A 24,480-nucleotide genomic window follows, 5' to 3' on the forward strand; every position below is an offset into this window, starting at 1 on the left:
ATCTTCCCGGACCGGGACACGAACCCGTGTCCCCTGCATCGGCAGGCGGACTCTCAACCACTGTGCCACCAGGGAAGCCCCTAGGTACATTAATCTTAATGAATGCATTAAGTATTCTGAGGAAAATGTACTGATGTCTGCAACTTTAAAATTCATTTTTTAAAAGTAAGATAGAGACTTCCCTGGTGGTCCAGTGGGTAACACTCCGTGCTCCTAATCCAAGGGGCCCGGGTTCGATCCCTGGTCGGGGAACTGGATCCCACATGCATGCTGCAACTAAGAAGCCCGCATGCCACAACTAAAGATCCCGCATGCTACAACTAAGACCTGGTGCAGCCAAGGTAAATAATAAGTAAATATTTTTAAATAAATAAATAAATAATAAAAGTAAGATAGACTGATGGATGAATAGATATGCAATAAAGCAGATACAGTAAAATTTTAATTCTGGAATCTAGGTGGTTGGTATATGGGTAGTCAATGTAAAATGATCAACTTAATGTTTGAAAATTCTAATATGTTCAAAAAAGTATCCTTAAAAATAAAATAATAGCAGCTAATATATTTTAACTCTTTAGCTATTAAAAATGTGAGAAGTTTGAACAAAGCTAAATTTCTAAAATAGAATTTAGATAATTAGATCTATTAAATTTAATAAATAAGGAATAACTGTGGGTAGGAGTGATTTCTTTTTCTATGAACTACTTGTTAGGCAAAAAGCTCACCATGACTACTGAGATTATTTCTATATTTTAGGAGATAAAAAAAACAACACCAAGGTAAGGATATTATGCCTTATTAATCTTTGTCTTAGCCCAGGTTCTCTGGCAAATAGGGCCTGAAGCAATGACTAGAATGCTGAGGCTTTACTTGGGCGTTGTATATACAGGGCATCAAGAGTGGAAAAAAAATAAACTGAAGCAAGGAACTGTGTAAAATGGTGGCTGGGGGACTTCTCTGGCAGTCCAGTGGTTAAGACTCCATGCTTCCACTGCAGGGGGCACGGGTTCGATCTCTGGTCGGGAAGGCCATGAGATCAAAATATAAGTAAATAAATAAATACTATTTTTAAAAGTGCTGGCTACATCTTTACAACAAGTTATGAAAACACAGAGTAGGTCACTTGGCAAATGCATCCACTTGGTACTCTCTTTGGAACATCTCCTGATAGACTACAAAAAGAAACCATTCCTCAGAGTAGTTCATGGACGAAAATGTGGAATTTATCAGGCAGGTTCCCTCCTGTCTCCCATTTCCCAGTGGCCAAGCTCACCCCACTAGGAATAAACTCTACCGCACTTTCAGCCTGTGTCATCCAGCCTCCACAGGGGCACAGGGTGCTACCCCTAAGCCCTGGTGTGGCGTGTCATCCACCAGACCCTCTCAGAGTGTGGTTCATCGGCCCGGTGGGGTGGCGGCCACCGTGAGGTGGTGGCTCAAGTGAGGCAGCACAGTGCGGTACAGTGAAGCAGTCAGTCTAGGAAGCACACAGTGGCAAGAGAATCTGAGAAGGCATATATCACACTGCAATATGTGAGGAAGATGACACTTTAAAAATCTGCCACATAAAAACAGGGTTAAAACCAGGGTGAATCCAAACCCTAAGAATCATTCTGAGTTATAGCATTTATATCTCATACTTCAGCACTGTGCTTTGGTGATGATACCCTGTAATGTTAAGCACTCAAGACAATCAAAACCGTGAATTCCCTGGCGGTCCAGTGGTTAGAACTCAGCACTTTCACTGCCACGGGACTGGGTTCAATCCCTGGTCAGGGAACTAAGATCCTGCAAGCCACGCGGTGCAGCCAAAAAAAGACAATCAAAACCTAGGTTAACAGGGATCTTGAAAACCCTTACAGAACTGAAAGAAGTCTAAGAAGGAAAAACTCAGTGCTTCTGCTACGTTTCTCCTTTACTTTCATACCACTCCGACACCAGCTGGGTGTTCTACAATTCAACTCAATTCTGACACCATCTATCTGGAGATAGCATCACATCCCACAGGTTAAGGGCTCAGTCCCACAAGACTGCTCCCACACCACTTCAGACGCCAATCACAAGTCCGTCCAGGTTCTAAGCTGTGCTTCTGACCAATCGGCTATAAATCAGAGGTTCCTAGGACCCCCTCCTCAGGTTCAATTAATCTGCTAGAGCAGCTCACAAAACTCAGGAAAACAGTTTACTTACTTTTACAAGTTAATTATAAAAGTATATGATAAAACTGGGAGATTGGGATTGACATATATATACTAATATGTATAAAATAGATAACTAATAAGAACCTGCTGTATAAAAAAATAAATAAAATTAAACTAAAAAAACAAAAAGTACATGATAAAAGATGAACATTCAGACAGAAGAGATGCATAGGCAAGGCACAGGTAAAAGGCTCGGAGTGTCTATGCCCTCTCTGGGCACCACCACTCTCTCAGCACCTCCATATGTTCACCAACGCGGAAGGTCTCCAAACCCCGTACTTTGGGGATTTTTACAGAGGTTTCATCACATTGGCATGATCAACCATCAACTCCATTTCCAACTCATCTCCCCTCTCTGGAGAATGGGAATGGGGCTGAAAATTCCAAGCTTCTAATCATGGCTTAGTCTCTCTGGTGACCAGCCCTCAACCAGGAGCCCACCCAGAGTCACCTCATTAGAACAAAAGACATTTCTATCACCCAGGAAATTCCAAGGGATTTAGGAACTCTGTGTCAGGAACTAAGGTCAAAGACCAAGTATTAGAAGAAAAAAAGATGCTCCTAAAGCTCTTATCACTGAGGAAATTACAAGGGTTTTAGGACCTCTGTGCCAGGAACTGGGGGTAGAGACCAATACAGACATTTTCTATTATCTCACAGAGTCAAATTATGAAAACTTAATCCAGCCATGCTATGTGAATCACAGACCTACTCTATACAATCTAAATTTACATACATTTTCTTTAAATAGCTCCCAGCCACCTATTAAGGAACTCAGTTTGACCAAGTCTTATCTTTGGGGTAAAAACATTGTAAGCTAAAGGGAACTAGCCTTTTGTTAAATTTTGTACACTAAAAATGTTGCTAAAGCTATTCATTTTTATTTTAACTTAACATTTTTCACTTAATCATTTTTCAGTATAGTTAACATGGGTGTTCCCCCAGCATGTAGCAGCAAGGAAATTTTGGTGAGATAGCTCCCACATCCAAGGAAGGGATGGAGAGTGTGTATCTGATGATTCTCAGAAGCCACTTAGGCTTCTTCTTCACTGAGGTACAATAGGTCTAAAGTTAGGAATCCCTCTGGACACAGGAAAGTAACTCTATATCAGCACAAAGTTAAGAAACCTTATTTAACGATTATGAGTAGGGACCATCTACATATCATCAGATTGACGAGAAAAAGGAAGTATGTGGTCCCAGTGGTTACTGGTATCTATCATTTAACATGAGGAGAACCAGTCTAAGAATGAAGCCAATCTTGTGGATGACAGAAGTAGACAGAAATTGGGATCATAATGACATCCTTTAAACTGCTACATCAGTCAATCCTAAAGCCTGCAATTTCCAAATATACATGCTAATAAAATTCAATTTTATAATCCAGTATTTTTAACAATACTTGAACCAAAAGCATATTAACTGATATTTAAAAAATTGTTTCCTTTCTTTCCATTGTGCTTATCCTGTTGGCCTATTTTATCTTGCTTAAATCACAACTTCACACTTTGTTTTTATTTTATTTTTTTTAACATCTTTATTGAAGCATAATTGGTTTACAATGTTGTGTTAGTTTCTGCCGTATAACAAAGTGAATTCGCTGTATGTATACATATATGCCCATATCCCCTCCCTCTTGCGTCTCCCTCCCACCCTCCCTAATCCCACCCCTCTAGGTGGTCACAAAGCACCGAGCTGATCTTCCTGTGCTATGCAGTTGCTTCCCACTAGCTATCTATTTTACATTTGGTAGTGTATATATGTCAAGGCTACTCTTTCACTTCATCCCAGCTTACACTTTCGTCTCCCCATGTCCTCAAGTCCATTCTCTACGTCTGCGTCTTTATTCCTGTCCTACCCCTAGGTCCATCAGAACCATTTTTTTTTAAGATTCCATATATACGTGTTAGCATACGGTATTTGTTTTTCTCTTTCTGACTTACTTCACTCTGTATGACAGACTCTAGGTCCATCCACCTCACTACAAATAACTCAATTTCGTTTCTTTTTATGGCTGAGTAATATTCCATTGTGTATATGTGCCACATCTTCTTTACCCATTCATCTGTCAATGGACACTTAGGTAAATGCACATACCTTGAGACCTTTGATACTCAAAGGTATCCTATGAATACATTCTCACATATGATTATAATATACAGCTATTCATTGTAGCTTTGTTTGTAATAAGAAAAGATACCAAGCAACCTAAATATCCATTAATATGGAACTGGTTAAGTACATCTGGCAAATCCACACAATGGAATATTATATAGTTTTTAAAAAGAATGAGGTAGGGGAGTTCCCTGGTGGCCTAGTGGTTAGGATTTCGGGCTTTCACTGCCATGGCCTGGGTTCAATCCTTGGTCACAGAACTATGAGATCCCACAAGCCATGTGGCAGGGCCAAAAAAAAAAAAAGAAAAAAACAAGAATGCAGGAGTTCTAAATGTACTGAAAAAAGATTTCAAAGATAAATCAAACATTTATAAATTAATTATAAACCAATAAAATTCAAAAATCACATTAATTTAATGACAGTGTTATTTTACTGAAATTAAACTGCTATTGATCACAATATAAGTATGGTACCAAAAGATTTGGCACATACAAGTCCTTTTGTGTCCAACAAGCCTCTTCTCCAATACAGCATATGAAGGCTCAATTCTTTAACTATCCTTAATCTGAATATACAAAACCTCATTTGGTAGGAGTATACCCCATTCTGTCTACCTCTGTTCTCATTTGCCGACATGAAATCTTGTAATAATACTCAATTAGGGCTTCCCTGGTGGCGCAGTGGTTGAGAGTCCGCCTGCCGATGCAGGGGACACGGGTTCAAGCCCTGGTCCACGAAGATCCCATGTGCCGCAGAGCAGCTATGCCCTTGTGCCACAACTACTGAGCCTGCGCTCTCGATCCTACAAGCCACAACTACTGAGCCCATGTGCCACAACTACTGAAGCCCGCACGCCTAGAGCCCGTGCTCCGCAACAAGAGAAACCACAATGAGAAGCGTGCACACCACAACGAGGAGTAGCCCCCGCTTACCGCAACTAAAGAAAGCCCATGCGCAGCAACGAAGACCCAACACAGCCAAAAATAAATAAATAAATTTATTTAATACAAAAAAAATCAAGTAGCACTTAAAAGAAAAACTCAATTATATGGTGGCCAACTGAAAGATCCAACATAGGCTTATATACTTTTATTCATATTATTTAAAAGAAAACACAGAATTCTAAGCTTCTCTGAGAATTTATAAACCCCTGAAAATATGTCCAAACATCTCCAGGGACCTAAAAATCATTAGAAAAACACTTCTCTCTCCAACAGAGGTTTTATCACTCCCTTTTTATACCTTTAATCTTCCCCTCTTCAATACCTCTTTCCTCTACAACATACTACCTTTAAAAACAACAACCAAAAAACCTCTATGGTTCCCTGCTATCCCTCAAGATACTACTCCTTCCCTTCAAAACCAAATTTCTTTATTGATTTACATACATTATTTATTTACATTCACTGCCTCCATTTGCCTGTCTCCACTCATCACCTATCCATTACAATATGGCTTTTGTTCCAAACACTTTCTGAAACTATTCTAAGTATTACCAATACTTGCAAACTATAATGTTCCAGCAACTTCTTCTTGACTTCCTGACTTATCTGAAGTACTTCAGAGCCAAAGGGCTTAGCCAAGGGACTGAACTACAAGTTTTTCAAGATCCCTTATATCAGTCATAAAATGTTTTTGAATTCATACTGTTTGACTTAAAACCCGAACAAGAGAAAGTTCCTGCCTTTGTATGCCACAGTTTAGTGAACGAGACTCAGGTAAACAGATAAAATATAAACAGTATAGCTGAACAGCCTGAGGGAGAATTAATGGTCTCATCTTACACTTCATCACAATGAAAAGGAATCAGAAAGAATGAAAAAATTTCTTTGTTTTTCTAAAGAATGTAAGTATAGCCGTTGAGTATCAGAAGGTCTAGGGCTCCCTTTATTAATTTCTAAGGACTGCTATAACAAAGTACCACAAACACTTAAAACAACAGAATTTATTGTCTCACAACATGGAGACCAGAAGTTCAAAATCAAGACGTCAGCAGGGCCATGCTCTCTCTGAAGGATCTGTGGGAGAATCCTTCCGTGCCCCTTTCTAGCTTCTGGTGGTTGCCAGCAATCCTTGGTGCTCCTAGGCTTGCAGCTGGATTACTCTGATCTCTGTCTCCACTGTCACAAGGCCTTTTTCCCTCTGTATTTCTATGTCTCTCTCCTCATAACCAGCCATTGGATTTGTTAGGGGAACCACTGACCGAAAACTGCCCACCCTGGCCAGGCACCACAGTAACCATCTGCATGAGCTGTTTTACAAAAGGAGGTCCTGGTAAGGAACATGGAACTAACAAGCCACCACCAACCGGAAGAATTCAGGAGAAGTCAAAAGGAGACACTAGCCCATATGTCCTACCAACCTCCCAGAATCCTCCTCGCTGGACTCCTTCTTGGCTGAGCCATGCGTGCACCACCAGGAAGGACCCTGAGTCAGAATGATTGGCCAGAGAGTAACCCAGAAACTAATCCCATCACCATAAAACCCGGGACTGTGAGCCACGTGGCACAGCAGTCCTCCTGGGTTCCCTTTCCCTCCTGCTCTCCACGCGGGTGCTCCTTCCCACTAAAGTCTCTTGCTTTGTCAGCACGTGTGTCCCCTCGGACATTTCATTTCCAAGTGTTAGACAAGAGCCCACTCTCGGGCCCTTGGAAGGGGTCCCCCTTCCTGCAACAGATTTAGGGTCCACCCTAATCCAGTATGACCTCAACAGACTTGATGAGACTTGAAGTGCACAGTAAAATTCAATAGAGTGAAAATGTACTTATTAGGGCTCTTTTGGTTGTTAAGAAACCAAACTTAAACTACCTTAAGTAAAAATGGTTTTCCTGATGAACTAGATATTAAATATTATGAATTATTGTTAATCTTGTTTGGTGTAATAATGTGGTTATATAGGAGAAAACATTTATTTTAAGATATGCATGCTGAAGTATTTAGAAGTGAAGTGGCATGATATCTGCAACTTATTTTCAAATGGTCCAGAAAAAAAAAATTGCATACATGGGGTGGGGCTGGGTGGGGAGGGACAAATGAGGCAGAATGTTAACAACTATTGAATTTATGATGATAACTGGATTATTCTTTCAACCTCTCTATATGTAGGAAACTTTTCAAAATAAAAAGGTAACAGGAAATGAGGACATATTTTAACTGGGACATGCAGGCTTGGACCTGACTTCAAGGTGGATTAGACCTGGAATTGAAAGAATGTCAAAAGGTGAATATATACTACACAGGTCTTTCATCTCCATACTTTTCTATATACAACATTCCTCTCCAGCAATCACCATAGAAAGCAAGATGTTTCTCACAATGCTCTTTTCCCCAGTTAACCTCTCTCTAAATGAGAGGCAGGAGGGTATCAGGAGGTTGGCACAGGTTCCCCAGTCCAGTGAATGTACTAAAAAAAAGAAGGGATTAAGGGATTAAAGGTTGAGTAAATTAACTCCCTCTTCAATTTATTTTAACTCTTAACTCCCTTCTCATATTTAACAGGGAACAGAATGAGAAACTATAGTAGAATGCAAAAAAAGCCCCAAATCAGTAACATGAAATGTATTATATTCTAGAGTCTAAATATCATTCTCTGGTGAAGAGATTAGCTACCAAGATAGAAAAGAAACAGGCATAGATGGATCATTATCCATCACAGGCTTGACAGTAGAGAAAAAAGTCTGGGGAAATAGGATATTCACCTAACGAAGATGGAAGGAAGAAAAGAGAAAAGGAGGGAGGTAAGGAGGAAAGTAATAAAGGGAGAGCAAATCCGTGAAACAGGGCAGAAGCTAAACTGCCATACCCAGAGCTATCTCTAAGGATCTCCCTAAATTGATACCACCAAAAGTCCTTCTCAACTTCATCCTGACACTTGTTACAAATTTGAGAGCACGTAAATGGCACTAAGGATCCTGGCCAGTTGGGAAAAATCAGAAGTCCCTTCTGCCCAACAAGAAATGAACTCATTTATATGTAAAATGTATTAATTATCACAAAGCTCCAAAACTTCCTTCAAAAGGGTTAAGCGTTTAAGGCACTTTGTTGATTTGCACTGGTATCTTAAAATAGTAGTTATATTCTATAGACCAGCAAATGAGGCTCTCTCCCTGACACTCCTTATTCAACCAAAAAATAAAATGTTATTTAGAAAAATGTAGTCTTAATGGTGCCTTTCACAGGCCAAATAAACATCCATGAACATCCTAGATAAATTTTAATTACCTGAAAAATACTAATCTCTTACAGATGCAAAAAGAACCATAGCCATTATTTTAACTCAATTCAACTTGTTAAATGCTTGGTTTTCCTGCAATTATATACTTTCATAATTCAAATCTAACTGATTTTAAGTTACTCCAATGGACTAAAATGAATCAACAGTTTTACTCATTTAAAGTTCACCACTCCTTTTAGTGCTGTTAATGCATTTTAAAACTTTTTTAAAAATCAAATCTTTAGGACTTCCCTGGTGGCTCAGTGGTTAAGAATCCACCTGCCAATACAGGGGACATGGGTTCAAGCCCTGGTCCGGGAAGATCTCACATGCCACGGAGCAATTAAGCCCATGCGCCACAACTACTGAGCCCATGCACTAGAGCCCGCAAGCCACAACTACTGAGCCCACGTGTCACAACTACTGAAGCCCACATGCCTAGAGCCTATGCTCTGCAACAAGAGAAGCCACTGCAATGAGACACCCGCGCACTGCAAAAAAAAGAAGCCCCCACTCACCGCAACTAGAGAAAGCCCACATGCAGCAACGAAGACCCAACGCAACCAAAAATAAATAAGTAAAAATAAGTAAGTTAAAAAAAAATCTTTAAACACTATTTATTTTGCTACTTGAGGTAAAGACCATTATTTGACCAATAAGTTTACAATGAATAAGGTTAGACATATGCCTACTACAAAATGCAAGATTTGAATGATGTGGTTATTAATCCATCATTAAAGATAAATTACAACAACAAAAAATCTGAATTGCCAGCGACCTAGTGGTATTATATCAACTATTTTCAAATATAACATATTCATTCTTGTAAATAATCAATTTAAATAATACTGTAATAAGCCTGGTCAAGTATAAACCTGAACAGTCTTACCTGTATGATGTGGGTCTGATGTTGTCTTTGCAGATGCTTCCAAACAATATTTTTCCCTGTAATTATCCTCATGATTAATTCCTCTAGAACTTTCTTCAGTAGGCAGATTGCATATTCTGGGATCACTTTGTGACTGCAGAAAAGTATTCTTATTTGCAGCAACCTAAAAGAACAAAATATGTATTTTATGCTGATATTAAACTTAATTTCCCATATTTTTACTTAATAGATTCCTAATTTAAAATGTGAGCTACTAGTTTCTCATACCTAAATGGGGAATATTTAAAAATAAAAATTATAATTTTTATTGTTTGTTTTTTAAGCTACTTTTATTACATAATAAAAGCTGAAAGACATCACAGAATGAAAATTATGCTTACAATTATAGCGTATTTTAAGCAACGTATCAAATAAGGTTTTAAACAAGTCACAATATGCCATTCTCAGTCAACTGCTTTTTTTCTTGCTAAATTTCTCAATATTAAAAGAAACACTTAAATATTGTTAATTTAAGTGTGATAATGATACCTGTACTGTATTGTTGTTGTTTTAACAGTACCTTATGTTTTAAAGACAAATACTAAAATATTTACAAATGAAAAGATATTCCTGGAATCTGCATGAAAATAATGAGAGGGGAAGAAGGGGGGAGGGAGCTGGAGAGGAAAAAATGAAGCAAGAACAACTGCCATAAACTGACAATTGTTGAAGCTGGATGATGGGTACATGGGGGTTCTTCATATACTCTTTTCTCTATTTTTGTATATGTATTAGCTTTCTGTTGCTGCTGTAACAGATTACAAGAAACTTAGTGGCTTAAAACAACATAAATTTATTTTATAATTTTGTAAGTTTGAACTCTCACTTGGCTCTTAATGGACTAAAATCAAGGTAATCAGCAGGGCAGCATTTCTTTCAGGAGGTTCTAAGGGAGAAAACATTTCCTTGACTTTTCAAACTTCTAAAAGCTACCCACATTCCTTGGCTTGTGGCCCCATTCCTCTACTTCAAAGCCAGTTCCTCTGCATCTCTCTGCCCCTGCTTCCTTAATCACATCTCTTTCTCTAACCCTCTCATCTGTCTCCCTCTTCTACTTTTAAGGACCTCTGTGATTATATTGGGCCCATCTGGATAATCCAGGATGACCACCCCCCACCTCATCTCAAGGTCCTTAACATTAATCACCTAGTCAAAGTCCCTTTTGCCACGTGAGGTAACATATTCACAGGTTCCAGGGATTAGGACATGGACATTTTTAGAAGGCCATTTTTCTGCCTACCATAGTATGTTTGAAATGTTTTTAAAATAACAACTCACAATAACAGACACAGTCGTCATATCTCTATAAATATTCATTATAATAAATTTCAGAGACATTCAAAAACCTGTCTGATAAGATTTTAAAGTAAGTCAGGTGAGGGAGGAGTCAAGATGGCGGTGTGGGAAGATGCGGACTTAGCGTCTCCCCACAACTAGGGTGCCTGCTGGCCGCTGGTGGGGGATTCTGACCCCCAAGGAGATGGGAGGAACCCCAAGGTGAACCAGTAGGACAGAGAGGTACAAAGTGGGGAGAAGCGGAGGCCAGACAAGATCAGCACCTCTGAGGCCAGGGAGATCAGGAGAGGCAGGTAGGACGGACTCTCCTACCTAGACAGAGCAGAGGGCAACTGTCTGGCCCTCTTGGGCAGGGGAGGCTGCTGAGCTCCCAGGCCGGACCCCTGCCCTCCAAGGCCCCCCCTTCTCCTGTCCTCCCCCCCATACTGGCTGCATTGGTCCTGGGGCATAGGAGGGAGACTAGGGAGATCAGGAGAGGCAGGCAGGAAGGGCCCTCCCAGACCCCAGACCGGAGGAGCAGGAGAGGAGAGGAGGGCGTTTGCCCCACCCACTCAACCCCAGGAAGCCTGCTAGGCTCCCAGGTGCGGTTCCCTGCCCTCTGAGACCGGGGTTGGGGGCACAACTGGGCCCCTTCTGTTCTTTGAGCCTAATCCGCACCGCCAGGGCCTTTTCCAGCCCTGTGGGTCCTGATCATGCGCCAGGCCCACCACCCAAACTTCGCCCTTGCTTAGGCCCTGCTCTCCACAGCCAAGGCCTCACCCACCCCTTTTTTTTTCCTTTCCCCCCTCCTTTTTTCTACTCTTGTGGTACTGATGTACCTTCTGGTTGTTGATTCATCTGTATTTTTATTTTTACATTCTTTCTAACATATCTGTTAGTCTCCTAGTCTAATTTTATTTTCTACTTTGTTATTTTTCTCTCTTTTATTTTTTTGCCACCACACACGGCTTGCAGGATCTTGATTCATGAGCCTGGGGCTGGGGGAAGCTCCTGCGGTGGGAGCTCCAAGTCCGAACCACTGGACTAACAGAGAACCTCTGACCCCAGGGAATATTTATTGGCGTGAGGTCTCACAGAGTTCCTCATCTCAGCACCAAGACCCAGCTCTACCCAATAGCCTTCAAACTCCAGTGTTGGAAGCCTCAGGCCAAACAACGAGTAAAACAGGAACACAATCCCACTCATTTAAAAAAAAAGAGAGAGAGAGATGGCAAAAAAGTATGTCACAGATGAGGAAGCAAGGTAAAAACCTACAAGACCAAATAAATGAAGAGGAAATAGGCAACCCACCTGAAAAAGAAAAAACACAATAAGACAACAAGAAAAGATGTCACAGATGAAGGAGCAAGGCAAAACCCTACAAGACTAAATAAATCAAGTGGAAATAGGCAACCCACCTGAAAAAGAATTCACAGTAATGATAGCAAAGGTGATCCAGAATCTCAGAAATAGAATGGAAGCATGGATTGAGAAAATACAAGAAATGTTTAACAAAGATCTAGAAGAACTAAAGAACAAACAAAGAGAGATGAACAACACTATAACTGAAATAAAAAATACACTAGAAGGAAGCAATAACAGAATAATGGAGGCAGAAGAACAAATAAGTGAGTGGGAAGACAAACTGGTGGAAATAACTGTTGAGGAGCAGAATAAAGAAAAAGAATGAAAAGAATTGAAGACAATCTCAGAAACCTCTCGGACAAGACTAAATGCACCAACATTTGAATTACAGTGGTCCCAGAAGAAGAAGAGAAAAAGAAAGGGTCTGAGAAAATATTTGAAGAGATTATAGTCGAAAACTTCCCTAATGTGGAAAAGGAAATAGTCACCTGAGTCCAGTAAGCAAAGAGTCCCATACAGGATAAACCTTACGAAAAACACACCAAGAGACATATTAATCAAACTAACAAAAATTAAATTCAAAGAAAAAATATTAAAAGCAGAAAGGAAAAAAACAAAAATAGCATACAAAGGAATCCCCATAAGGTTACCAGCTAATTTTTCAGTGGAAACTCTGCAGGCCAGAAGGGAATGGCAGGATATACTTAAAGTGATGAAAGAGAAGAAATCCACAACCAAGATTACTCTCCCCAGCAAAGATCTCATTCAGATTCCATGGAGAAGTCAAAAGCTTTTCAGACAAACAAAAGCAAAGAGAATTCGGCACCATCAAACCAGCTTTAAAACAAACACTAGGGACTTCCCTGGTGGTCCAGTGGTAAAGAATCCACCTTTCAATGCAGGGGACACGGGTTCAATCCCTGGTCAGGGAACTAAGATCCTTGGCCAAAAAAAAAAAAGAAAACAAACACTAAAGAAACTTTTCTAAGTGGGAAACAAAAGAGAAGAAAAACACCCACAAAAACAAACCCAAAACAATTAAGAAAATGGTAATAGCAACATATATATCAATAATAACCCTGAAGGTAAATGGATTAAATGCCCCAACCAAAAGACACAGACTGGCTGAATGGATACAAAAGCAAGATCCATATATATGCTGTCTACAAGAGACCCACTTCAGACCTAGGGACACATAAAGACTGAAACTGAAGGGATGGAAAATGATATTCCATGCAAATAGAAATCAAAAAGCAAGCTGGAGTAGCAATACTCACATCAGATAAAATAGACTTTAAAATAAAGACTGTTACAGGAGATAAGCAGGGACCCTACATGAGGATCAATCTAAGAAGAAGATATAACAATTATAAATGTTTATGCACCCAACATAGGTGCACTCTAATACATAAGGCAAATGCTAACAACCATGAAACGAGAAATCGACAGTAACACAAAAATAGTAGGGGACATTAACACCCCACTTACACCAATGGACAAATCATCCAAACAGAAAATAAATAAGGAAACACAAGCTTTAAATGATACAATAGACCAGATAGATCTAATTGATAATTATAGAACATTCCACCCAAAAGTGGCAGAATACACTTTCTTCTCAAGTGCACATGGAACATTCTCCAGGATAGATCACATCTTGGGTCACAAATCAAGCCTCAGAAAATTTAAGAAAATTGAAATCATATCAAGCATCTTTTCTGACCACGACGCTATGAGATCAGAAATCAATTACAGGAAAAAAAACTGTAAAAAACACAAATACATGGGTGCTAAACAGTGCGCTACTAAATAACCAAGAGATCACTGAGGAAATCAAAAAATACACAGAAACAAATAACAAAAACACGATGACCCAAAAGCTATGGGACGCAGCCAAAGCAGTTCTAAGAGGGAAGATTACAGAAATTTAATCTCACCTCAAGAAACAAGAAAAATTTCAAATAAACAATGTAACCTTACACCTAAAGCAACTAGAGAAGGAAGAACAAAGAAAACCCAAAGGCAGTAGAAGGAAAGAAATCATAAAGATCAGAATAGAAATAAATGAAATAGAAACGAAGAAAACAATAGCAAAGATCAACAAAACTAAAAGTTGATTCTTTGAGAAGATAAAATTGATAAACCTTTAGCCAGACTCATCAAGAAAAAAAGGGAGAGGATGCAAATCAATAAAATTAGAAATGAAAAAGGAGAAGTCACAACTGACACTGCAGAAATACAAAGGATTATAAGAGACTACTCCAAACAATTATACGCCAATAAAATGGACAGCCAAGAAGAAATGGACAAATTCTTGGAAAGGTACAATTTTCCAAGACTGAACCGAGAAAAATTAGAAAATATAAACAGACCCATCACAAGTAATGAAACTGAAGCTGTGATTAAAAATCTTCCAACAAACAAAAGTCTAGGACCAGATGGCTTCACAGGCAAATTCTATCAAATGTTTAGAGAAGAGCTAACACCAATCCTCCTAAAACTCTTCCAAAAAAATTGCAGAGGGAGAAACTCCCAAATTCATTTTACGAACCCACCACCACCCTGATACCAAAACCAGGCAAAGATGCCACCAAAAAAAGAAAACTACAGGCCAATATCACTGATGAACATAGATGCAAAAATCCTGAACAAAATACTAGCAAACAGAATCCAACAGCACATTAAAAGGATCATACACCATGATCAAGTGGGATTTATCCCAGGGATGCAAGGATTCTTCAATATAAGTAAATCAATCAATGTGACACACCACATTAACAAACTGAAGAATAAAAACCATATGATCATCTCAATAGATGCAGAAAAAGCTTTTGACAAAATTCAACACCCATGTATGATAAAAACTCTCCAGAAAGTGGGCATAGAGGGAACATACCTCAACATAATAAAGCCCATATACAACAAACCCACAGCTAACATCATTCTCAATGGTGAAAAACTGAAAGCATTTCCTCTCAGATCAGGAAGAAGAACAGTATGTTCACTCTCGCCACTATTATTCAACATAGTTTGGAAGTCCTAGCCACAGCAATCTAAGAAGAACAAGAAATAAAAGGAATCCAAATTGGAAAGGAAAAAGCGAAACTGTCACTGTTTGCAGATGACATGACACCATATATAGAAAATTCTAAAGATGTGACCAGAAAACTACTAGAACTAATCAATGAATTTGGTAAGGTTGCAGGATACAAAATTAATGCACAGAAATCTCTGGCATTCCTATACACCAACAATGAAAAATCAGAAAAAGAAATTAAGGAAACAATCCCACTTACCACTGCAACAAAAAGAATAAAATACCTAGGAATAAACCTGCCTAAGGAAGTGAAAGACTTGTACTCAGAAAACTATAAAACACTGATGAAAGAACTCAAAGATGACATAAACAGGCGGAGAAATATACCATGTTCTTGGATTGGAAGAATCACTATTGTGAAAATGACTATCCTACCCAAAGCAAGCTACAGATTCAGTGCAATCCCTATCAAACTACCAATGGCATTCTTCACAGAATTAGAACAAAAAATCTTACAATTTGTATGGAAACACTAAAGACCCCAAACAGCCAAAGCAATCTTGAGAAAGAAAAACGGAGTTGGAGGAATCAGGCTCCCCAACTTCAAACTATACCACAAAGCTACAGTAATCAAGTCAGTATGGTACTGGCACAAAAAAGAAATATAGATCAATGGTACAGGATAGAATGCCCAGAGATAAACCCAGGTACATATGGGCACCTAATTTACGACAAAGGAGGCAAGAACATACAATGGAGAAAAGACAGCCTCTTCAATCAGTGGTGCTGGGAAAACTGGACAGCTACATGTAGAAGAATGAAATTAGAACACTACCTAACACCATAAACAAAAATAAACTCAAAAAGGATTAAAGACTTAAATTTAAGACCAGGCACTATAAAACTTTTAGACGAAAACAAGGAAAAACATTCTTTGACATAAATCACAGCAAGATCTTTTTTGACCCACCTCCTAGAGTAACAGAAATAAAAACAAAAATAAACAAATGGGACTTAATTAAACTTAAATGCTTTGCACAGTAAAGGAAACCATAAACAAGACAAAAAGACATCCCTCAGAATGGGAGAAAATATTTGCAAATGAAACAGCAGACAAAGGATTAATCTCCAAAAATACAAACAGCTCATGGAGCTCAATATCAAGAAAACAAACAATCCAGTTAAAAAAATGGGGGAAGACCTAACTAGACATTTCACCAAGGAAGACATACAGATGGCCAAGAGGCACATAAAAAGATGCTCAACATCACTAATTATTAGAGAAATGCAAATCAAAACTACAATGAGGTATCACCTCACGCCCATCAGAATGGCCATTATTGAAAAAGCTAGAAACAGTAAATGCTGGAAAGGGTGTGGTGAAAAGGGAACCCTCCTACACTGTTGGTGGGAATGTAAGTTGATACAAACACTACAGAAACAGTATGGACGTTCCTTAAAAAACTAAAAATAGAACTACCATATGACCCAGCGATCCCACTGCTGGGTATATACCCTGAGAAAACCATAATTCAAAAAGAGACATGCACCACAATGTTCACTGAAGCACTATTTACAATAGCCAGGACATGGAACCAACCTAGATGTCCATCAACAGATGAATGGATAAAGAAGACATCGTACATATATACAGTGGAATATTACTCAGCCATAAAAAGAAAAGAAATTGAGTTATTTGTAGTGAGGTGGATGGACCTAGAGTCTGTCATACAGAGTGAAGTAAGTCAGAAAGAGAAAAACAAATACCATATGCTAAAGCATATATATGCAATTTTAAAAAAATGGTACTGATGAACCTAGTTGCAGGGCAGGAATAAAGAGGTAGACATAGAGAATGGACCTGATGACATGGGGTGGGAGGGCGAAGCTGGGGCAAAGTGAGAGTAGTATCGACATATATACACTACTGAATGTAAAATAGTTGGCAGGTGGGAAGCAGCAGCAAAGCACAAGGAGATCAGCTCAGTGCTTTGTGACAACCTAGAGTGGGATAGGAAGGATGGGAGGGAGGCCCAAGAGCGAGGGGATATGGGGACATGTGTATGCATATGGCTGATTCGCTTTGTTGTGTAACAGAAACTAACACAGTATTGTGAAGCAATTATACTCCAATAAAGATCTATTAAAAAATTTTTTTAATTAAAAAAAGATTACTGCTGATCTCAAAAAATAAATAAAAAATAAAGTAAGTCATGGCAATAAACTAATGAAGGCCTAAATTTTATTTTTTGCAACATTTTATTTTTATATAATTTTAAATTTAAACAATCCAGAAATAATATAAGGAAGTCTCATATACCCTTTACCCAAATTCATCATTTGTTTACATTTTGCTCCTTTTACTTTCCCTCTATCTCTCCATGTGTGTGTGTGTGTGTGTGTGTGTGTGTGTGTGTGTGTGTATACACATCTGAAGGTAAGCTGGACACACTGTGCTCCTCTATGTCTAAATACTACAAAGTGTGCTTGCAAAGAGCAAAGACACTCTCTTACATAATCACAGTAAAATTATCAAAACCAAGAATTTAACATTGGTAGTATACTATTACCCAATCCACAGTTCATATTCAAATGGGGTCGCTTACCCCAACAATGTCTTTTGATAGTTCTTCCCTGAGCCAGGATCCAATCCCAGGTCACACAATACATTTAATCAACAAGTTTCTTTAGTCTCCTTTAATCTAGAACAGTTCCTCAACCTTTATTTATCTTTTGTGATTTTTGACACTTTTGAAGACTACAGGCCAGTTATTTTGTAGAATGCTCCTCTATCTGGATTGTCTGATATTTCCTAATGATGAGTTTCAGGTTATGCATTTTGGACAGGAATATCACAGTTCATCATACCAGAGGCACATAATATTAATTTGTCCCATTACAGGAGGCATTCACTTGATTAAAGTGGTGTCTACCAGGTATTCCTGCAAAGCTAGTATTTTTCTATTTGTAATTTTTTTAAGTATGTTGTAAGGAGATGCTTGAGTCTATTCAAATATCCTATTTCCTGACCAAACATTCACCCACTTGTTTTGGAATCCATTAATATTTTCCAACACCATCATTACTTTTATTTTTATGATTTAGCATTCCACTCTGAGAAAGAGCTTATGCTCCTCCCCATTTAGTTATTTAGTTGTATTAGTACGGATTCAGACTCCTAAAATAACCCACATTATTCAGTGGGTTATTATCCATTAGTATATTTATTTTGATGCTCAATTTGTTCCAGATTTTGTATTTATCAGACCACTCAAGTATAAAACCCCTGAAGTCACCAAAACAATACTTTCTCAGTCTGGATTAATCCAATCTAAGATGAGAAATAATTCAAGAACAAAAATTTAAGAATGGAATAAACAAAGTAACGGGACACTAAAGTTGACTGCTAAGCTTAATACTTTTGCGCTTCGCATGTTGCCTTGCTTAAAATAGCTGTATAATTTCAAAAAATGCCTACTTCATTAGTTTTTAAAGACAACTATTTAGATTCTTGATATTAATTATAACAGGAAAAGAATAAATCAGCATTTTTGGTTTGGAATTAGTCATTAGAAACTCCATCAGAAAATAAACATAAAGTCAAGGGTGTCAAGACGATTCAATGGGGGAAAAATTCAGTCTTTTCAACAAATGGTCCTGGAACAATTAGATATCCACATGAAAAAAGATAAAATTGGATTCCTACCTCACACCATACGTGAAAACTAATTCAAAATGGGTCACAGGCTGAAATGTAAGAACTAAAACTATAAAACTCTTAGAAGAAAATATAGTAAATCTTCATGACCTTCTTAGATATAACACTAAAACCACAAGTACTACCAACACCAAAAAAAAAAAAAAACAGATAAACTGGACTTCGTAAAAATTTTAAACTTTTATGCTACAAATGAAACCATCAAGAAAGTGAAAGGCAAAAACAGAATGGGTGAAAATATTTGCAAATCATATATCTGATAACGGACCTATGTTTAGAATATACAAAGAACTCTTACAACTCTATAATAAAAAGCAAATAATCCAACTTAAAAAAAGGACAAAGGATCTGAATAGACAGTTCTCCAAAGAAGATATTCAAATGGCTGATACGCACATATAAAGATGCTCAATGACATCAGCCATCAAGGAAATGTAAACCATAATCCCAAATGAGATATTACTTCATCCACAGTATGGTTTATAATCAAATAGATAATAATAAGTATTGACAAGGATGTGGAGGACTGAAACCATCATACACTAATGGTGGGAATGAAACAGTACAGCCACCTTGGAAAAGAGTCTGGCATTTTATTAAAAGGTTAACCACAGAATTATCATATGATCCAGCAATTCCACTCCTAGAAATGCACCCAACAGAAATGAAAACATACATCTAGGGGCTTCCCTGGTGGCGCAGTGGTTGAGAGTCCGCCTGCCGATGCAGGGGACACGGCTTCGTGCCCTGGTCCGGGAAGATCCCACATGCCGCGGAGCAGCTGGGCCCATGAGCCATGGCCGCTGAGCCTGCGCGTCCGGAGCCTGTGCTCCGCAACTGGAGAGGCCACAACAGTGAGAGGCCCACATACCGCAAAAACAACAAAAACAAAAAAAAATACGTCTACACAACAATTTATACGCTAATATTCATCAGCATTATTCATAATACCTAAAAAATTTTTTAAATGGAAACAAACCAAACACCCATCAACCAACAGATGGAAAAATAAAATACGGTATATTAATAAAATGAAATAGTATTCAGTGTGGCAAGCAGAATAATGCCTCCAGAAGGTGTCCACACCCTAATTCCCAGAACCTGTGGATATGTTACCTTATGTGGCAGAAGACGCTTTGCAGATGCAATTAAGGTTAAGGACCTTGAAATAGAGAGATTGTCCTGAATTATCCAGGCAGGCTCAATCTAACCAAATGAGTTCCAGTTTCAGAGAACCAAAATGATGGCAATATAAGAACTCAAACCACCATTACCAATTTTGAAAACGTAGGAAGGGGACCATGAGCAAAGGAATGTAGGTGGTCTGCAGAACCTAGAAAAGGCAAAGGAAACATTCTTTTTTTTTTTGCGGTATGTGGGCCTCTCACTGTTGTGGCCTCTCCTATTATGGAGCACAGGCTCTGGACATGCAGGCTCAGCAGCCATGGCTCACAGGCCCAGCCGCTCCACAGCATGTGGGATCTTCCCGGACCGGGGCACAAACCTGTGTCCCCTGCATCGGCAGGTGGACTCTCAACCACTGCGCCACCAGGGAAGCCCAGGAAACATTCTTAAAACCTCCAGAAATAAATGCAACCCTGCCAACACCTTGATCTTAGCCCAGTGAGACCCACGTTGGGCTTCTGACCTACAGATCTGTAAGATAATACATTTGCATTATTTTCTTTTTTTTTTAATATTTATTTATTTGGCTGCATTGGTTCTTAGTTGCGGCACACAGAACCTTTTGTTGTGGTGCACAGGTTCTTCATTGTAGCGCATGGGCTTCTCTCTAGTTGTGGTGTGTGGGTTCAAGAGAGCACAGGCTCAGTAGTTGTGGTGTGTGAGCTTAGTTGCCCTGCAGCATGTGGGATCTTAGTTCCCTGACCAGAGATCGAACCCACGTCTCTTGCATGGGAAGGCAGAATCTTAACCACTGGACCACCAGGGAAGTCCCACATTTGCATTGTTTTAAGACACTAAATTTCTGGTAACCTGTTACAGCAGCAATAGAAAACTAATACATTCAGCAATAAAAAGAAATGAATTACTGATACATGCTACAATGTGGATGAGTCTTTTGAAAAACACTATGCTAACTGAAAAAAGTGAGTCACAAAAGGCCACATGTGTGATTCCATTTATATGAAATGTTCATAATAGATAAATATATAGAAACAGAAAGTAGATTACTGGTTGCTAAGGGCTGGGGGATTTTGATGGGCTGATGTGTATGAGGTCTCTTTCTGGAATGATAAAAATGTTCTTTTGGTGAGCACTGCACAACTCTGAACATACTAAAGACAACTGAATTGTAGTAGGTAGACTACAGGTATGTGAATTGTATTTAAATAAAGCTGCTTGTACAAAAAGAAACCTTATTTAAAATTAAAAACTATGCTTACATAGTTTTCTCCTTACATTGTGGCCAGAATTCTAAAGGAGTGTAAGATAAAATAAACAGATGCAGGCCAAAAAACACAGAGTCAAAAATCAATAGATGTTTTCAGCAACAAAAAGACAAAACACAAGTTAAAAGCCAAGGACTTGAACAGATATTTCTCCAAAGAAGATAAGCAAATGGTCAATAAGCACATGAAAAGATGCTCAGCATTACTAGTCATTAGGAAAATGCAAATCAAGACCACAATGAAATGCCACTTCACACCAACAAGAATGGCCATAATCAAAACAAACAAAAAAAACAACAGCAATGAAAACAGAAAATAACCAGTGTTGCTGAGGATGTGGAGAAACTGGAACCCTCATACATTGCTGATGGGAATGTAAAATGGTTCAGTAGCTATGGAAACAATTTGGTAGTTCCTCAAAATCTAAACACAGAATCACCATATGATCTAGCAATTCCACTCCTAAGTATATACACAAGAGAACTGAAAACAGGTACCCAAACAGAAACTTGTATGCCAGTGTTCACATCAGCATTATTCATAATAGCCAAAAAGTGGAAACAACTCAAGTATCTATCAATAAATGAGTGAATAAACAAAATACAGTATATACATATACAACTGAATACTACTTAACCATACAAAGCACTGATGTTCTGATACCTGCTACAACATGAATGATCCTGAAAACATCAGGCTAAGTGAAATAAGCCAGAGACAACAGGGCAAATATTTATGATTCCATTTATATGAGGTACCTAGGGTAATCAAATCCATGGAGACAGAAAGTAGAATAGTGATGACCGGAGGGGAGAACAGGGAATTATTGCCTAATGGTTACAAAGTTTCTGTTTAGAGTAATGAAAAAGTTTTGAACACAGACAGTGGTGATTTTTGCACAACAGTGTGAACGAAATTAATGCCACCTACCTGCATGCTTAAAAATGGTAAAATGGCAAATTTTATGTTATACATATCTTACCATAATAAAAAGAAATAGAAGAAATATTAGTAGACTTTAATCTCCATAACATAAATGAATCAGAGAACTGTAGTGTAGCAGAAGTGTGGACTGCCCATTTTATATATGCTCTATATAACCTTTATATAACTTCTATATACCTAAGACTAAAACAATCCTTCATCTTAGTAGTAAAGAATATATATTAAGACTGCTTCAGGGGCTTCTCTGGTGGCACAGTGGTTAAGAATCCGCCCACCAGTGCAGAGGACACGGGTTTGATCCCTGGTCTGGGAAGATCCCACATGCCGTGGAGCAACTAAGCCCATGCGCCACAACTACTGAGCCTGCACTCTAGAGCCCGTGAGCCACAACTACTGAAGCCTGTGTGGCTAGAGCCCATGCTCCGCAACAAGAAGCCACCACAATGAGAAGACTGCACACCACAATGAAGAGTAGCCCCTGCTCGCCGCAACTAGAGAAAGCCCGCGCACAGCAACGAAGACCCAACGCAATCAAAAAAAACAAATAAATTTATTAAAATTTTTAAAAAAAGACTGCTTCGGGACTTCCCTGGTGGTCCAGTGGCTGGGAGTCCGCCTTCCAATGCAGGGAGCATGGGTTCAATCCCTGGTTAGGGAACTGGGATCCCACATGCTGCAACAACTGGGCCTGCGCACCCTGGAGCCCTCACGCCGCAACTAGAGAGACGCCCACTTGTCACAGCAAAGGACCCCACAGGCCACAAAGAAGATCCCGCGTGCCGCAACTAGGACCTGACGCAACCAAATAAACAAACAAACAAATAAATAAATAATGTAGATTTGTTTTAAAAAAAAGACTGTTTCGAGCACTTACTTTTACAAGCATAAATGAAAGGGAGTGTCCAGAACAGTGATATAAAGCATTATTTATATGTTTTCTCTTTAAAGTGCCTTAAAGTTTTCACGTATTTATGTGTTACCTTTAAAAAGAACACTGATCAGAACAACTTTTTTTTTAACAAGAATCTCCACCCCTTCCCTTGCAGAGGTATTTTTCACTGTTAACAAAAGTTTATTTTACAGACCTAACCCAAGTTTATTTTATGTCATTCCTTTAAAATATATATATTTAGTCATTATTTCTAAGGTTTCTAGAAGAATTTATCAGAGATACAGGCATTAAGTATTACTACCTGTTTAAATGGCACTTTTTAAAAAATACATGCTTCTCTAGATTATACTTCCTTTCCTGTTTTGTTTTGTTTTTTTACCTCAGATAATTTTACATCTGAATTCAGCTTTGTAACCTCTTCATTAGGACTTGGATTACTTCTTGCTGGCGGTATAAATTTTGGCTTTTTGAAGGGATTCCCTTGCAACTGACTTGGTGCTGCCGATCGTCTCATATTCAGCAGTATTAACCTGAAAAATACCCAAAACAAAAATGATCTAACCATAAGTCAGATTAGAATCACCTCCAAGTATATCATCACTACAATCATGACATCTTTAAAAATATAAGAGAATAAACCTGTAAAAAGCCTTAGGAAACAAATTCAACAGCTGGTAGCATTTTATTTTCCATCACAAAAGGCTTCTGAAAAATATTTAAGATTTAAATTACATGGTGTAAACCTGAGCATATATTGTATCAATTCTGATAAAACTATAGATTAGATAATGATTATATAGCCTTAAACTCAATTTAGATAGTAGTTTCAAAAGAAACATAATTATTCACAGACATACATCCAACATGTTGCTTTTTTTCTATTCCATTAATCCATAAACTGCATGAGGGTAGCAATCATTCTTGTTTTCTTCACCACTCTGTAAGCTGCTTCGACCACAAAGCCAGATACATTATAATCACTAAAGAATATTTTTGAATGAATGAATAAAATCCTGGCAATTAAAAGAACACATTTACAGTTCAATCTCCTTTTAAAACCATGGGATATGTTAAATATCCACGTAAGCTGGATTCGACCACTCTGTAAGCTGCTTCGACCACAAAGCCAGATACATTATAATCACTAAAGAATATTTTTGAATGAATGAATAAAATCCTGGCAATTAAAAGAACACATTTACAGTTCAATCTCCTTTTAAAACCATGGGATATGTTAAATATATAAACCAAGAGACTAGAACCAGGTTTCCAAACTTTTGCTCAATATTATTTCCACCAGGACAGGACAGGTGAGACAGATAAAAGGCAAGAACATTACATGCACACATCAGGCTTCTGCAATGGACGGCAGTAAGC

General features: G+C 38.5%; 1 protein-coding gene across 1 annotated transcript in view; it reads right to left on the bottom strand.

Moving 5' to 3' along the window:
• RAD54B (RAD54 homolog B) overlaps positions 1 to 24,480 on the bottom strand; it is a 97,102-nt gene that overhangs the window by 67,086 nt on the left and 5,536 nt on the right. The window contains exons 2-3 of the mRNA XM_024765416.1: positions 23,483 to 23,633; positions 9,422 to 9,584 (exon numbers count right to left, since the gene is read on the bottom strand). Of these exons, the coding sequence (XP_024621184.1) occupies positions 9,422 to 9,584; positions 23,483 to 23,617 (298 nt within the window). The 5' untranslated portion in view covers positions 23,618 to 23,633. The remainder of the gene's footprint in view (positions 1 to 9,421; positions 9,585 to 23,482; positions 23,634 to 24,480) is intronic.

This window comes from Neophocaena asiaeorientalis, unplaced genomic scaffold (assembly GCF_003031525.2).
Source record: "Neophocaena asiaeorientalis asiaeorientalis breed wild unplaced genomic scaffold, Neophocaena_asiaeorientalis_V1.1 scaffold353, whole genome shotgun sequence".
In the NCBI taxonomy this organism is placed as follows: domain Eukaryota; kingdom Metazoa; phylum Chordata; class Mammalia; order Artiodactyla; family Phocoenidae; genus Neophocaena; species Neophocaena asiaeorientalis.